The 15,749-nt window shown below is 56.3% G+C and overlaps 1 protein-coding gene across 2 annotated transcripts in view; it reads right to left on the reverse strand.

The window, feature by feature from the left end:
• Positions 1–15,749, reverse strand: part of SHARPIN (SHANK associated RH domain interactor) — a 49,144-nt gene that overhangs the window by 25,945 nt on the left and 7,450 nt on the right. For both annotated transcript variants that reach the window (XM_054057740.1, XM_054057741.1), the window contains exons 3-7: positions 15,085–15,195; positions 14,028–14,169; positions 12,294–12,384; positions 6,547–6,820; positions 3,847–3,968 (exon numbers count right to left, since the gene is read on the reverse strand). In XM_054057740.1, the coding sequence (XP_053913715.1) occupies positions 3,847–3,968; positions 6,547–6,820; positions 12,294–12,384; positions 14,028–14,169; positions 15,085–15,195 (740 nt within the window). The remainder of the gene's footprint in view (positions 1–3,846; positions 3,969–6,546; positions 6,821–12,293; positions 12,385–14,027; positions 14,170–15,084; positions 15,196–15,749) is intronic.

The following is a 15,749-nucleotide window of genomic DNA, read 5'->3' on the forward strand; positions in this document are numbered from 1 at the left end:
ATCCATGAAAAAGGAGGAAAACGGGAATAGGATGCGGTGGGAGCATTATCCATCGTTTTTTAGCAGTTCGGGACTGGGAGAAAGGGAGGAGAGAGCCGAGCGTTGCTGGTTTGAACTGGGATAGAGATCCCGATCTTAGTTTGGATGCGATCAGCGCGTCTGAAGGGATATAGAGGGATAAAGGATCCGGGAAAAAGGAGGAAAACGGGAATAGGATGTGGTGGGAGCATTATCCATCGTTTTCCAGCAGTTCGGGACTGGGAGAAAGGGAGGAGAGAGCCGAGCGTTGCTGGTTTGAACTGGGATAGAGATCCCGATCTCAGTTTGGATGCGATCAATACGTCTGAAGGGATATGGAGTGATACAGAATCCGGGAAAAAGGAGGAAAACGGGAATAGGATGTGGTGGGAGCATTATCCATCGTTTTCCAGCAGTTCGGGACTGGGAGAAAGGGAGGAGAGAGCCGAGCGGTGCTGGTTTGAACTGGGATAGAGATCCCGATCTCAGTTTGGATGCGATCAGTGCGTCTGAAGGGATATGGAGGGATAAAGGATCCGGGAAAAAGGAGGAAAATGGAAATAGGATGCGGTGGGAGCATTATCCATCGTTTTCCAGCACTTCTGGACTGGGAGAAAGGGAGGAGAGAGCCGAGCGGTGCTGGTTTGAACTGGGATAGAGATCCCGATCTCAGTTTGGATGCGATCAGCGCGTCTGAAGGTATATGGAGGGATAAAGGATCCGGGAAAAAGGAGGAAAATGGGAATAGGATGTGGTGGGAGCATTATCCATTGTTTTCCAGCACTTCGGGACTGGGAGAAAGGGACGACGGTGCTGGTTTGAACTGGGATAGAGATCCCGATCTCAGTTTGGATGCGATCAGTGCGTCTGAAGGGATATGGAGGGATGAAGGATCCGGGAAAAAGAAGGAAAATGGGAATAGGATGCGGTGGGAGCATTATCCATCGTTTTCCAGCAGTTCGGGACTGGGAGAAAGGGAGGAGAGAGCCGAGCGGTGCTGGTTTGAACCGGGATAGAGATCCCGATCTCAGTTTGGATGCGATCAGTGTGTCTGAAGGGATATGGAGGGATGAAGGATCCGGGAAAAAGGAGGAAAATGGGAATAGGATGTGGTGGGAGCATTATCCATCGTTTTCCAGCAGTTCGGGACTGGGAGAAAGGGAGGAGAGAGCCGAGCGGTGCTGGTTTGAACTGGGATAGAGATCCCGATCTCAGTTTGGATGCGATCAGCGCGTCTGAAGGGATACGGAGGGATACAGAATCCGGGAAAAAGGAGGAAAACGGGAATAGGATGCGGTGGGAGCATTATCCATTGTTTTCCAGCACTTCTGGACTGGGAGAAAGGGAGGACAGAGCCGGTTTGAACTGGGATAGAGATCCCGATCTCAGTTTGGATGCAATCAATGCGTCTGAAGGGATATGGAGGGATGAAGGATCCGGGAAAAAGGAGGAAAATGGGAATAGGACGTGGTGGGAGCATTATCCATCGTTTTCCAGCAGTTCGGGACTGGGAGAAAGGGAGGACGGTGCTGGTTTGAACTGGGATAGAGATCCCGATCTCAGTTTGGATGCGATCAGCGCGTCTGAAGGGATATGGAGGGATAAAGGATCCAGGAAAAAGAAGGAAAATGGGAATAGGATGTGGTGGGAGCATTATCCATCGTTTTCCAGCAGTTCGGGACTGGGAGAAAGGGAGGACAGAGCCGAGCGGTGCTGGTTTGAACTGGGATAGAGATCCCGATCTCAGTTTGGATGCGATCAATGCGTCTGAAGGGATATGGAGGGATAAAGGATCCATGAAAAAGGAGGAAAACGGGAATAGGATGTGGTGGGAGCATTATCCATCGTTTTCCAGCAGTTCGGGACTGGGAGAAAGGGAGGACAGAGCCGAGCGGTGCTGGTTTGAACTGGGATAGAGATCCCGATCTTAGTTTGGATGCGATCAGTGCGTCTGAAGGGATACGGAGGGATACAGGATCCGGGGAAAAAGGAGGAAAATGGGAATAGGATGTGGTGGGAGTATCATCCATCGTTTTCCAGCACTTCTGGACTGGGAGAAAGGGAGGAGAGAGCCAAGCGGTGCTGGTTTGAACTGGGATAGAGATCCCGATCTTAGTTTGGATGCGATCAGCGCGTCTGAAGGGATACAGACGGATGAAGGATCCGGGAAAAAGGAGGAAAATGGGAATAGGATGCGGTGGGAGCATTATCCATCGTTTTCCAGCACTTCGGGACTGGGAGAAAGGGAGGACAGAGCCGAGCGGTGCTGGTTTGAACTGGGATAGAGATCCCGATCTCAGTTTGGATGCGATCAGTGTGTCTGAAGGGATATGGAGGGATAAAGGATCCGGGAAAAAGGAGGAAAATGGGAATAGGATGTGGTGGGAGCATTATCCATCGTTTTCCAGCACTTCGGAACTGGGAGAAAGGGAGGACAGAGCTGGTTTGAACTGGGATAGAGATCCCGATCTCAGTTTGGATGCAATCAGTGCGTCTGAAGGGATATGGAGGGATGAAGGATCCGGGAAAAAAGGAGGAAAACGGGAATAGGATGCGGTGGGAGCATTATCCATCGTTTTTTAGCAGTTCGGGACTGGGAGAAAGGGAGGACAGAGCCGAGCGGTGCTGGTTTGAACTGGGATAGAGATCCCGATCTCAGTTTGGATGCGATCAGTGTATCTGAAGGGATACAGAGGGATGAAGGATCCGGGAAAAAGGAGGAAAACGGGAATAGGATGTGGTGGGAGCATTATCCATCGTTTTCCAGCACTTCTGGACTGGGAGAAAGGGAGGACAGAGCCGAGCGGTGCTGGTTTGAACTGGGATAGAGATCCCGATCTCAGTTTGGATGCGATCAGCACGTCTGAAGGGATATGGAAGGATGAAGGATCCGGGAAAAAGGAGGAAAACGGGAATAGGATGTGGTGGGAGTATCATCCATCGTTTTCCAGCACTTCTGGACTGGGAGAAAGGGAGGAGAGAGCCGAGCGGTGCTGGTTTGAACTGGGATAGAGATCCCGATCTCAGTTTGGATGCGATCAGTGCGTCTGAAGGGATATGGAGGGATAAAGGATCCGGGAAAAAGGAGGAAAACGGGAATAGGATGTGGTGGGAGCATTATCCATCATTTTCCAGCAGTTCGGGACAGGGAGAAAGGGAGGAGAGAGCCGAGCGGTGCTGGTTTGAACTGGGATAGAGATCCCGATCTCAGTTTGGATGCGATCAGTGCGTCTGAAGGGATATGGAGGGATAAAGGATCCGGGAAAAAGGAGGAAAACGGGAATAGGATGTGGTGGGAGCATTATCCATCATTTTCCAGCAGTTCGGGACAGGGAGAAAGGGAGGAGAGAGCCGAGCGGTGCTGGTTTGAACTGGGATAGAGATCCCGATCTCAGTTTGGATGCGATCAGTGCGTCTGAAGGGATAGAGAGGGATGAAGGATCCGGGAAAAAGAAGGAAAATGGGAATAGGATGCGGTGGGAGCATTATCCATCGTTTTCCAGCAGTTCCGGACTGGGAGAAAGGGAGGACGGTGCTGGTTTGAACTGGGATAGAGATCCCGATCTTAGTTTGGATGCGATCAGCGCGTCTGAAGGGATATGGAGGGATAAAGGATCCGGGAAAAAGGAGGAAAACGGGAATAGGATGTGGTGGGAGCATTATCCATCGTTTTCCAGCAGTTCTGGACTGGGAGAAAGGGAGGACAGAGCTGGAAGGTCATGAGGGGTATTGGTTTCTATTGGATTAGAGATCCGATTGTCTCCTCTATCCCACCGGGAAGGAGTGCGGAGCAGCTGGAATTCCAATCCCAACGGATACGGTCCCTACCTGCACCGGAGAGGGCGGATTGGCGGCAACCGGCTGAGCACTGAGGTCTCCGAGCTGTAGCGCATCCAGGTTTTGGCCGATCTCCGTGATGTCCATCTTCCTGTTGGTGTCATTCCCAAAGCCTGAGGAGCAACAGCGGCAAAAAAAAAAAAGGGATGTGAGATCCAATCCTGGAAGCGGCACACGGATGGGCTACCAAACCTGGCCGGGAACTTGCCACACTGTGCCGAGAGAGCCCTCTTCTCCAAGATGGGAGCATTCCGGTGTGTTGTGTCACACTCCAGTGGAGCAGAAGGTCCGGAGCGACTCCTGTTCCCTCCGGAAAAGGTGGGAACCACCTGGAGATCTCCAAGACCAACACCAAAGTCCCTATTCCCGCTCCGATGGACCCCAACGTGGGATGAGAGGAGCTCTCAGGGCTTCCAGGACAATGTGTCCCAATCTGGACCATCCTGGAGATGATGTTCCACCTCCTCCAGAGGAGTAGAAGGTCCGGAGCGACTGCTGTCGCCTCCGGACAAGGTGGGAACCACCCGGAGAACCCCAAACCCAACGCTACGGTCCCCATTCTTCCCCCAAGAACCTCAACGTGGGATGAGAGGAGCTCTCAGGGCTTCCAGCACACTGTGTCCCACTCTGGACCATCCTGGAGATGATGTTCCACCTCCTCCAGAGGAGCAGAAGGTCCTGAGCGACTCCTGTCCCCTCCGGACAAGGTGGGAACCACCCGGAGAACCCCAAACCCAACGCTACGGTCCCCATTCTTCCCCCATGGACCTCAACGTGGGATGAGAGGAGCACTCCGGTCCATCCTGGAGATGATGTTCCACCTCCTCCAGAGGAGCAGAAGGTCCTGAGCGACTCCCGTCCCCTCCGGACAAGGTGGGAACCACCTGGAGAACCCCAAACCCAACACTACAGTCCCCATTCTTCCCCCAAGAACCCCAACGTGGGATGAGAGGAGCACTCTGGGCCATCCTGGAGATGATGTCCCACCTTCTCCAGCAGAGTAGAAGATCCTGAGCGACTCCTGTCCCCTCCGGATAAGGTTTGAACCACCCGGAGAACCCCAAACCCAACGCTACGGTCCCCATTCTTCCCCCATGGATCCCAACGTGGGATGAGAGGAGCACTCCGGTCCATCCTGGAGATGATGTTCCACCTTCTCCAGAGAAGCAGAAGATCCTGAGCGACTCCCGTCCCTTCCGGACAAGGTGGGAACCACCTGGAGACCCCCAAACCCAACGCTACGGTCCCCATTATTCCCCCATGGTGCCCATTCTTCCCCCATCGATCCCAAAGTGGGATGAGAGGAGCACTCTGGGCCATCCGGAGATGATGTTCCACCTCCTCCAGAGGAGCAGAAGGTCCGGAGCGACTCCTGTCCCTTCCGGACAAGGTGGGAACCACTTGGAGATCTCCAAACCCAATGCTACGATCCCCATTTTTGCTCCTCATGGATCCCAACGTGGGATGAGAGGAGCTCTCAGGGCTTCCAGGACAATGTGCCCCACTCTGGGCCATCCTGGAGATGATGTTCCACCTTCTCCAGAGGAGCAGAAGGTCCTGAGCGACTCCTGTCCCCTCCGGATAAGGTTTGAACCACCCGGAGAACCCCAAACCCAACGCTACGGTCCCCATTCTTCCCCCATGGACCTCAACGTGGGATGAGAGGAGCACTCTGGTTCATCCTGGAGATGATGTTCCACCTCCTCCAGAGGAGCAGAAGTTCCTGAGCAACTCCTGTCCCCTCCGGACAAGGTGGGAACCACCCGGAGACCCCCAAACCCAACGCTACGGTGCCCATTCTTCCCCCATCGATCCCAACGTGGGATGAGAGGAGCACTCCGGTCCATCCTGGAGATGATGTTCCACCTCCTCCAGCGGAGTAGAAGGTCCTGAGCGACTCCTGTCCCCTCCGGACAAGGTGGGAACCACCCGGAGACTCCCAAACCCAACAGTACAGTCCCCATTCTTCCCCCATGGACCTCAACATGGGATGAGAGGAGTACTCTGGTCCATCCTGGAGATGATGTTCCACCTTCTCCAGTGGAGTAGAAGATCCTGAGTGACTCCTGTCCCCTCCGGATAAGGTGGAAACCACCCGGAGAACCCCAAACCCAACGCTACGGTCCCCATTCTTCCCCCATGGATCCCAACGTGGGATGAGAGGAGCTCTCAGGGCTTCCAGCACACTGTGTCCCACTCTGGGCCATCCTGGAGATGATATTCCACCTTCTCCAGAGGAGCAGAAGGTCCTGCGCGATTCCCGTCCCCTCCGGACAAGGTGGGAACCACCCGGAGAACCCCAAACCTAACGCTACGGTCCCCATTCTTCCCCCATGGATCCCAATGTGGGATGAGAGGAGCACTCTGGTCCATCCTGGAGATGATGTTCCACCTCCTCCAGCGGAGTAGAAGATCCTGAGCGACTCCTGTCCCCTCCGGACAAGGTGGGAACCACCCAGAGATCCAAAAACCCAACACTACGATCCCCATTCTTCCCCCAAGAACCCCAACGTGGGATGAGAGGAGCACTCTGGTCTATCCTGGAGATGATGTTCCACCTCCTCCAGAGGAGCAGAAGGTCCTGAGCGACTCCTGTCCCCTCCGGATAAGGTTTGAACCACCCGGAGACCCCCAAACCCAACTCTACGATTCCCATTCCCACCCCTGTGCCGGATTCCGTCCGGATCTGACCTGTTTTGGAGGTCCTGTTGGGCATCGTGTTGTATTTGCGCTTCTCGGCAGAGGTTTCGATGGGAGAGGAGATGGAGTTGAGCAACATCCGCGCTTGGTCCTCCTCGTAGCGTTCCTCCGTCAGCTCGGCCGCCTTCGCCGTGAGGAGGTAGAGATACGCCATGTCGCCATCCCGACGGATTCCGTAGGATGCAATGGTCCGTTGGTCCACGCATAAACATTGGCCGATGATCCAGCGTTGAACCAAAGGGTGGAAACCATAATCGCGGAAGATCTGAGCACGAAGAGAAGCTCAGAGTGAAGCCAAAAGAGGCCCACAGAGCAACACAAAGGGGAAGAAAAAGGGGGGTTGGGAAGATTCCGGAGGCTCCCGCTGGGAAGGAAGCTCTATGGGAACGATCGGGAATGCTGGGTTGGGAAGGAGGACGCCCTCCTGTTGATGGAACGTGGTGGTGGGACAGAGGAACCGGAGAAGAACCGTCTCCACAGGTGGAGAGGAGAAGGTGAGAAGGTCCACATCGCACCACAAAGGGAAAAAAAGGGGGTTGGGAAGATTCCGGAGGCTCCCGGCTGCGAAGGAAGCTCTATCGGAACGATGGGGAATGCCGGGTTGGGAAGGAGGACGCCCTCCTGTTGATGGAACGTGGTGGTGGGACAGAGGAACCGGAGAAGAAGCGGCTCCACAGATGGAGAGGAGAAGGTGGGAGAGCTCAGATCGCCCCACGGAGGGAAAAAGGGGATCACAGCGCTTCCCGTTTGCCGGAAAAGGGACTCTCCGCTCAATCCGCGGTGCCAGGATGGCAACAAGGATGTTCTCCTGGTGCTCCCATGCTGGAACTCATCGGTGGGACAGGAGAACCGGAGAAGAAGCGGCTCCACAGATGGAGAGGAGAAGGGGAGAAGGTCCACATCGCACCATGAAGGGACAAAAAAGGGGGTTGGGAAGATTCCGGAGGCTCCCGGCTGCGAAGGAAGCTCTATCGGAACGATCGGGAACGCCGGGTTGGGAAGGAGGACGCCCTCCTGTTGATGGAACGTGGTGGTGGGACGGGAGAACCGGAGAAGAACCGGCTCCACAGATGGAGAGGAGAAGGTGGGAGAGCTCAGATCGCCCCACGGAGGGAAAAAGGGGATCACAGCGCTTCCCGTTTGCCGGAAAAGGGATTCTCTCCGCTCCATCCACGGTGCCGGGATGGCAACAAGGATGTTCTCCTGGTGCTCCCAGGCTGGAACTCATCGGTGGGACAGGAGAACCGGAGAAGAACCGGCTCCACAGATGGAGAGGAGAAGGTGAGAAGGTCCACATCGCACCACAAAGGGAAAAAAAGGGGTTTAGGAAGATTCCGGAGGCTCCCGGCTGCGAAGGAAGCTCTATCGGAACGATCGGGAACGCCGGGTTGGGAAGGAGGACGCCCTCCTGTTGATGGAACGTGGTGGTGGGACGGGAGAACCGGAGAAGAACCGGCTCCACAGATGGAGAGGAGAAGGTGGGAGAGCTCAGATCGCCCCACGGAGGGAAAAAGGGGATCACAGCGCTTCCCGTTTGCCGGAAAAGGGATTCTCTCCGCTCCATCCACGGTGCCGGGATGGCAACAAGGATGTTCTCCTGGTGCTCCCAGGCTGGAACTCATCGGTGGGACAGGAGAACCGGAGAAGAACCGGCTCCACAGATGGAGAGGAGAAGGTGAGAAGGTCCACATCGCACCACAAAGGGAAAAAAAGGGGTTTAGGAAGATTCCGGAGGCTCCCGGCTGCGAAGGAAGCTCTATCGGAACGATCGGGAACGCCGGGTTGGGAAGGAGGACGCCCTCCTGTTGATGGAACGTGGTGGTGGGACAGAGGAACCGGAGAAGAACCGGCTCCACAGATGGAGAGGAGAAGGTGGGAGAGCTCAGATCGCCCCACGGAGGGAAAAAGGGGATCACAGCGCTTCCCGTTTGCCGGGAAAGCGATTCCCTCCACTCCATCTGCGGTGCTGGGATGGCAACAAGGTTGTTCTCCTGGTGCTCCCAGGCTGGAACTGATCGGTGGGACAGGAGAACCGGAGAAGAAGCGGCTCCACAGATAGAGAGGAGAAGGTGAGAAGGTCCACATCGGATAATGAAGGGACAAAAAGGGGGTTGGGAAGATTCCGGAGGCTCCCGGCTGCAAAGGAAGCTGTATCGGAATGATCGGGAATGCCGGGTTGGGAAGGAGGACGCCCTCCTGTTGATGGAACATGGTGGTGGGACAGAGGAACCGGAGAAGAACCGGCTCCAAAGACGGAGAGGAGAAGGTGAGAAGGTCCACATCACACCACAAAGGGAAAAAAAGGGGTTTAGGAAGATTCCGGAGGCTCCCGGCTGGGAAGGAAGCTCTATTGGAACGATTGGGAACGCCGGGTTGGGAAGGAGGACGCCCTCCTGTTGATGGAACGTGGTGGTGGGACAGAAGAACCGGAGAAGAACCATCTCCACAGATGGAGAGGAGAAGGTAAGAAGGTCCACATCGCATAATGAAGGGACAAAAAGGGGTTTGGGAAGATTCCGGAGGCTCCCGGCTGGGAAGGAAGCTCTATCGGAACGATCGGGAACGCCGGGTTGGGAAGGAGGACGCCCTCCTGTTGATGGAACGTGGTGGTGGGACAGGAGAACCGGAGAAGAAGCGGCTCCACAGATGGAGAGGTGAAGGTGGGAGAGCTCAGATCGCAGCACGGATGGAAAAAGGGGATCACAGCGCTTCCCGTTCGCCGGAAAAGGGATTCTCTCCGCTCAATCCGTGGTGCCGGGATGGCAATAAGGATGTTCTCCTGGTGCTCCCATGCTGTAACGCATCGGTGGGACAGGAGAACTGGAGAAGAAGCGGCTCCACAGATGGAGAGGAGAAGGTGAGAAGGTCCACATCGCACCACAAAGGGACAAAAAGGGGGTTGGGAAGATTCCGGAGGCTCCCGGCTGCGAAGGAAGCTCTATCGGAACGATCGGGAATGCCGGGTTGGGAAGGAGGACGCCCTCCTGTTGATGGAACGTGGTGGTGGGACAGAAGAACCGGAGAAGAACCGGAGAAGAAGCGGCTCCACAGGTGGAGAGGAGAAGGTGGGAGAGCTGAGATCGCACCACGGAGGGAAAAAGGGGATCACAGCGCTTCCCGTTTGCCGGAAAAGGGATTCTCTCCGCTCCATCCGCGGTGCCGGGATGGCAACAAGGATGTTCTCCTGGTGCTCCCATGCTGGAACGCATCGGTGGGACAGGAGAACCGGAGAAGAAGCAGCTCCACAGATGGAGAGGAGAAGGTGAGAAGGTCCACATCGCACCATGAAGGGACAAAAAGGGGGTTGGGAAGATTCCGGAGGCTCCCGGCTACGAAGGAAGCTCTATCGGAACGATAGGGAATGCCGGGTTGGGAAGGAGGACGCCCTCCTGTTGATGGAACGTGGTGGTGGGACAGAGGAACCGGAGAAGAACCGTCTCCACAGATGGAGAGGAGAAGGTGAGAAGGTCCACATCGCACCATGAAGGGACAAAAAGGGGTTTAGGAAGATTCCGGAGGCTCCCGGCTGGGAAGGAAGCTCTATTGGAACGATCGGGAATGCCGGGTTGGGAGGAGGACGCCCTCCTGTTGATGGAACGTGGTGGTGGGACAGGAGAACTGGAGAAGAAGCAGCTCCAAAGACGGAGAGGAGAAGGTGAGAAGGTCCACATCGCACCACAAAGGGAAAAAAAGGGGTTTAGGAAGATTCCGGAGGCTCCCGCTGGGAAGGAAGCTCTATTGGAATGATTGGGAACGCCGGGTTGGGAAGGAGGACGCCCTCCTGTTGATGGAACGTGGTGGTGGGACAGAGGAACCGGAGAAGAAGCGGCTCCACAGGTGGAGAGGAGAAGGTGGGAGAGCTCAGATCGCAGCACGGATGGAAAAAGGGGATCACAGCGCTTCCCGTTTGCCGGAAAAGGGATTCTCTCCGCTCAATCCGTGATGCCGGGATGGCAATAAGGATGTTCTCCTGGTGCTCCCATGCTGGGACTCATCGGTGGGACAGGAGAACCGGAGAAGAAGCGGCTCCACAGATGGAGAGGAGAAGGTGAGAAGGTCCACATCGCACCACAAAGGGAAAAAAAGGGGTTTAGGAAGATTCCGGAGGCTCCCGGCTGCGAAGGAAGCTCTATCGGAACGATCGGGAACGCCGGGTTGGGAAGGAGGACGCCCTCCTGTTGATGGAACGTGGTGGTGGGACAGAGGAACCGGAGAAGAACCGGCTCCACAGATGGAGAGGAGAAGGTGGGAGAGCTCAGATCGCCCCACGGAGGGAAAAAGGGGATCACAGCGCTTCCCGTTTGCCGGAAAAGCGATTCCCTCCACTCCATCTGCGGTGCTGGGATGGCAACAAGGATGTTCTCCTGGTGCTCCCAGGCTGGAACTCATCGGTGGGACAGGAGAACCGGAGAAGAAGCGGCTCCACAGATAGAGAGGAGAAGGTGAGAAGGTCCACATCGGATAATGAAGGGACAAAAAGGGGGTTGGGAAGATTCCGGAGGCTCCCGGCTGCAAAGGAAGCTGTATCGGAATGATCGGGAATGCCGGGTTGGGAAGGAGGACGCCCTCCTGTTGATGGAACGTGGTGGTGGGACAGAGGAACCGGAGAAGAACCGGCTCCACAGATGGAGAGGAGAAGGTGGGAGAGCTGAGATCGCCCCACGGATGGAAAAAGGGGATCACAGCGCTTCCCGTTTGCCGGAAAAGGGATTCTCTCCGCTCAATCCGTGATGCCGGGATGGCAATAAGGATGTTCTCCTGGTGCTCCCATGCTGGGACTCATCGGTGGGACAGGAGAACCGGAGAAGAAGCGGCTCCACAGATGGAGAGGAGAAGGTAAGAAGGTCCACATCGCACCACGAAGGGAAAAAAAGGGGGTTGGGAAGATTCCGGAGGCTCCCGGCTGCAAAGGAAGCTCTATCGGAACGATCGGGAACGCCGGGTTGGGAAGGAGGATGCCCTCCTGTTGATGGAACGTGGTGGTGGGACAGGAGAACCGGAGAAGAACCATCTCCACAGATGGAGAGGAGAAGGTGAGAAGGTCCACATCACACAATGAAGGGACAAAAAGGGGTTTGGGAAGATTCCGGAGGCTCCCGGCTGCGAAGGAAGCTCTATCGGAACGATTGGGAATGCCGGGTTGGGAAGGAGGACGCCCTCCTGTTAATGGAACGTGGTGGTGGGACAGAGGAACCGGAGAAGAAGCGGCTCCAAAGATGGAGAGGTGAAGGTGGGAGAGCTCAGATCGCACCACGGGCGGAAAAAGGGGATCACAGCGCTTCCCGTTTGCCGGAAAAGGGATTCCCTCCGCTCAATCCGCAGTGCCGGGATGGCAACAAGGATGTTCTCCTGGTGCTCCCATGCTGGGACTCATCGGTGGGACAGGAGAACCGGAGAAGAAGCGGCTCCACAGATGGAGAGGAGAAGGTAAGAAGGTCCACATCGCATCATGAAGGGACAAAAAGGGGTTTAGGAAGATTCCGGAGGCTCCCGGCTGGGAAGGAAGCTCTATCGGAATGATCGGGAACGCCGGGTTGGGAAGGAGGACGCCCTCCTGTTGATGGAACGTGGTGGTGGGACAGAAGAACCGGAGAAGAACCGGCTCCAAAGACGGAGAGGAGAAGGTGGGAGAGCTCAGATCGCACCACGGAGGGAAAAAGGGGATCACAGCGCTTCCCGTTTGCCGGAAAAGGACCTCTTTCCGATGGGAAGGAGGATGTCCACGTGCCGCTCCGTACCTGCTGCTTGAGTGCCTCTATGGTCGTGTGAGCGCGGACTCTGATGGTGATGTTGACCGAAGACGTCGCGTCCTCCACACCGACCTTCATGCTGGAAAAGAGGGATGGAAGCGGTCGGAAAACATCTGCGGGATCTGAAAGTCGTGGTCTTACCCTGAGGATCACTCTCACGTCGGTGAGGAGGATCCGAACCCGTTGCTCCTGGAGCTCCATCCGAGTGGTCCATAGGGTTGAACCCCAAGTTCTCCATCCTTCCATCTCACACCGTTCCCTCCCTGAGGTCATCACCACCGTACGGACAATGTCCAAAGCTTTGAATCATACTTTGAGTTGGAAGAGACCTTAAAGACCATCCATGTTCCAACTCTTCTGCCATGGAAAGGACATCTCCCACTGGATCAGGTGGCTCCAAGTCATGTCCAACCTGGGCTTGGACACCTCTCCAGGGATGGAGAAGCCACAACCTCCCTTGGACAACCTGAGCCAGGCTCTCCCCACCCTCATCGTGAAGAAGTTCCTCCTCGTGTCCAGTCAAAATCTCACCCTTTCCAGTTCCTCCCCGTTCCCCCTCGTCCCATCACTCCAAGACTTTGGAGAAAGGCCCTCTCCAGCTTTCCTGGAGCTCCTTCAGGTTCTAGAAGGTCATTCTGAGGTCTCCTCAGAGCCTTCTCCGGGATGAACAACCCCAACTCTCGCAGCCTGTCCTTGGATGGGAGGTTCTCCAGCACTCCTTGGCTTCGTTGAACCTCCAGATGTTCTCCAGCCCCACTTCTACACCCTCTTCAGGTCCCTCTTGGCCTCGTTGAACCCCCTGAGGTTCTCCAGCCCCACTTCTCGATCCTCTCCAGGTCCCTCTTGGCCGCGTTGAACCCCCTGAGGTTCTCCAGCCCCACTTCTCGATCCTCTCCAGGTCCCTCCTGGCCTCGTTGAACCCCCTGAGGTTCTCCAGCCCCACTTCTCCACCCTCTCCAGGTCCCTCTTGGCCTCATTGAACCCCCTGAGGTTCTCCAGCCCCTCTTCTCCACCCTCTCCAGGTCCTTTTTGGCCTCATTGAACCTCCAGAGGTTCTCCAGCCCCACTTCTCGACCCTCTCCAGGTCCCTCTTGGCCTCATTGAACCCCCTGAGGTTCTCCAGCCCCACTTCTCCACCCTCTCCAGGTCCCTCTTGGCCTCATTGAACCCCCTGAGGTTCTCCAGCCCCTCTTCTCCCCCCTCTCCAGGTCCCTCTTGGCCTCATTGAACCCCCTGAGGGTCGATGTCGCTGTCGTTGATGAAGCCATGAACCGCGGCCCAGGATGGACCCATCAGGGCCACCGCTGGTCATGGAGCTCCATCTCAACTTTGAGCCATTGACCACTACTCCTTGAATCGAACCACCCAATCAGTTTCTTCTCCACTCATTAATCACCTCCACCACCGCCATTAACGACCTCCTTCTGCCATTAACGACCTCCTCTGCCCTTAACGACCTCCCCAAGAGGATCCGAGTCCAACACAACCATTGACTGTAGAAGAAATCATCCAAAGACCCAAACCATGAACTCATGGATCTTCCGGAACGGAATTTCCGGATGCGCCGATGGAACATTCCCCATTCCACGACCATTACCAACGGTGGAGGACCACCATCACCACCACCGCATCCACAGCTCCATCTTAGACCCAATTGGATTCTGGTGGGACCCAACGTGGCTCGAGAAGAACTTTGAGGAAGGCGGTGGAAGATGTTCTCACCAGATATAATCCGAAGGGTAGTTGGATTCTTTCCAGAGGATACGGAGCGTGGCTTGTTGACGCGCCAAAGCCACGGCGCTCTGAGCGGCCAATTCTTCGTCTCCGTACTCGATGGCTTCGGCAAGTTGGAGCGTTAAGTCCTCTACGGTGAAGAAGGAGAAGCGTTAATGGAAGGGTTGCCTTGAAAACGGCCTTCAAAGAGGTCAACAAAGCCGTCGTCAACGGAAAAATTGGACGAGTTGGTAACCAGAAGGTCTACAACCAACACCTCAGTGCCTCCAGGGCCACCTCAGAACCTCCAGGGCCACCTCAATGCCTCCAGCGCCACCTCATATCCTTCCAGCGCCACCTCAGCGCCTCCAGGGCCACCTCATATCCCTCCGGGGCCACCTCAATGCCTCCAGGGCCACCTCATATCCCTCCAGGGCCACCTCATATCCCTCCGGGGCCACCTCAATGCCTCCAGGGCCACCTCAATGCCTCCAGGGCCACCTCAATGCCTCCAGGGCCACCTCATATCCCTCCGGGGCCACCTCATATCCCTCCGGGGCCACCACTAATCCCTCCAGGGCCACCTCTAATCCCTCCAGGGCCACCTCTAATCCCTCCAGGGCCACCTCTAATCCCTCCAGGGCCACCTCTAATCCCTCCAGGGCCACCTCATATCCCTCCAGGGCCACCTCATATCCCTCCAGGGCCACCTCATATCCCTCCAGGGCCACCTCATATCCCTCCAGGGCCACCTCATATCCCTCCAGGGCCACCTCATATCCCTCCAGGGCCACCTCTAATCCCTCCAAGACCACCTCAGCCCCTCCAGGGCCACCTCATATCCCTCCAGGGCCACCTCATATCCCTCCAGGGCCACCTCATATCCCTCCAGGGCCACCTCATATCCCTCCGGGGCCACCTCATATCCCTCCGGGGCCACCTCATATCCCTCCGGGGCCACCTCATATCCCTCCGGGGCCACCTCAGCCGCTCCAGGACTTGTTGTCTCCTGGGGAGAGTTTGTAGGTCCTGACAGAAGAAAAGAGCCAAGAAAGTCATCCCTCACCTTTCTTGGAGAGCTCTGAGGTCACATCCACCTCTGGATTCTCCGTGGCAGAGCCGGCGGTGGCCGCGGTCGGAACGGATGAGGTCTGGGACGCCGTCGCGCTGTCAGAAGCTGCCGGAAGGTGGGAACACATCAGGACAGGGCACCACCACCCCCTGAATGGTGACAGCCACCGATTGTCCTCCTTGAGGAGCTCCATAGGGAGAAGATATCCCACGAAGCCCTGTGAGAAGTGGGGCTGGAGAACCTCAGGGGGTTCAATGAGGCCAAGAGGGACCTGGAGAGGGTGGAGAAGTGGGGCTGGAGAACCTCAGGGGGTTCAACGAGGCCAAGAGGGACCTGGAGAGGGTGGAGAAGTGGGGCTGGAGAACCTCAGGGGGTTCAACGAGGCCAAGAGGGACCTGGAGAGGGTCAAGAAGTGGGGCTGGAGAACCTCAGGGGGTTCAATGAGGCCAAAAGGGACCTGGAGGGGATGGAGAAGTGGGGCTGGAGAACCTCAGGGAGTTCAACGAGGCCAAGAGGGACCTGGAGAGGCTGAGAAGTGGGGCTGGAGAACCTCAGGGGGGTTCAATGAGTCCAAAAGGGACCTGGAGAGGCTGAGAAGTGGAGCTGGAGAACCTCAGGGGGTTCAAAGAGGCCAAGAGGGACCTGGAGAGGGTGGAGAA

Source organism: Cuculus canorus, chromosome 2 (genome assembly GCF_017976375.1).
Source record: "Cuculus canorus isolate bCucCan1 chromosome 2, bCucCan1.pri, whole genome shotgun sequence".
NCBI classification, from domain to species: Eukaryota; Metazoa; Chordata; class Aves; order Cuculiformes; family Cuculidae; genus Cuculus; species Cuculus canorus.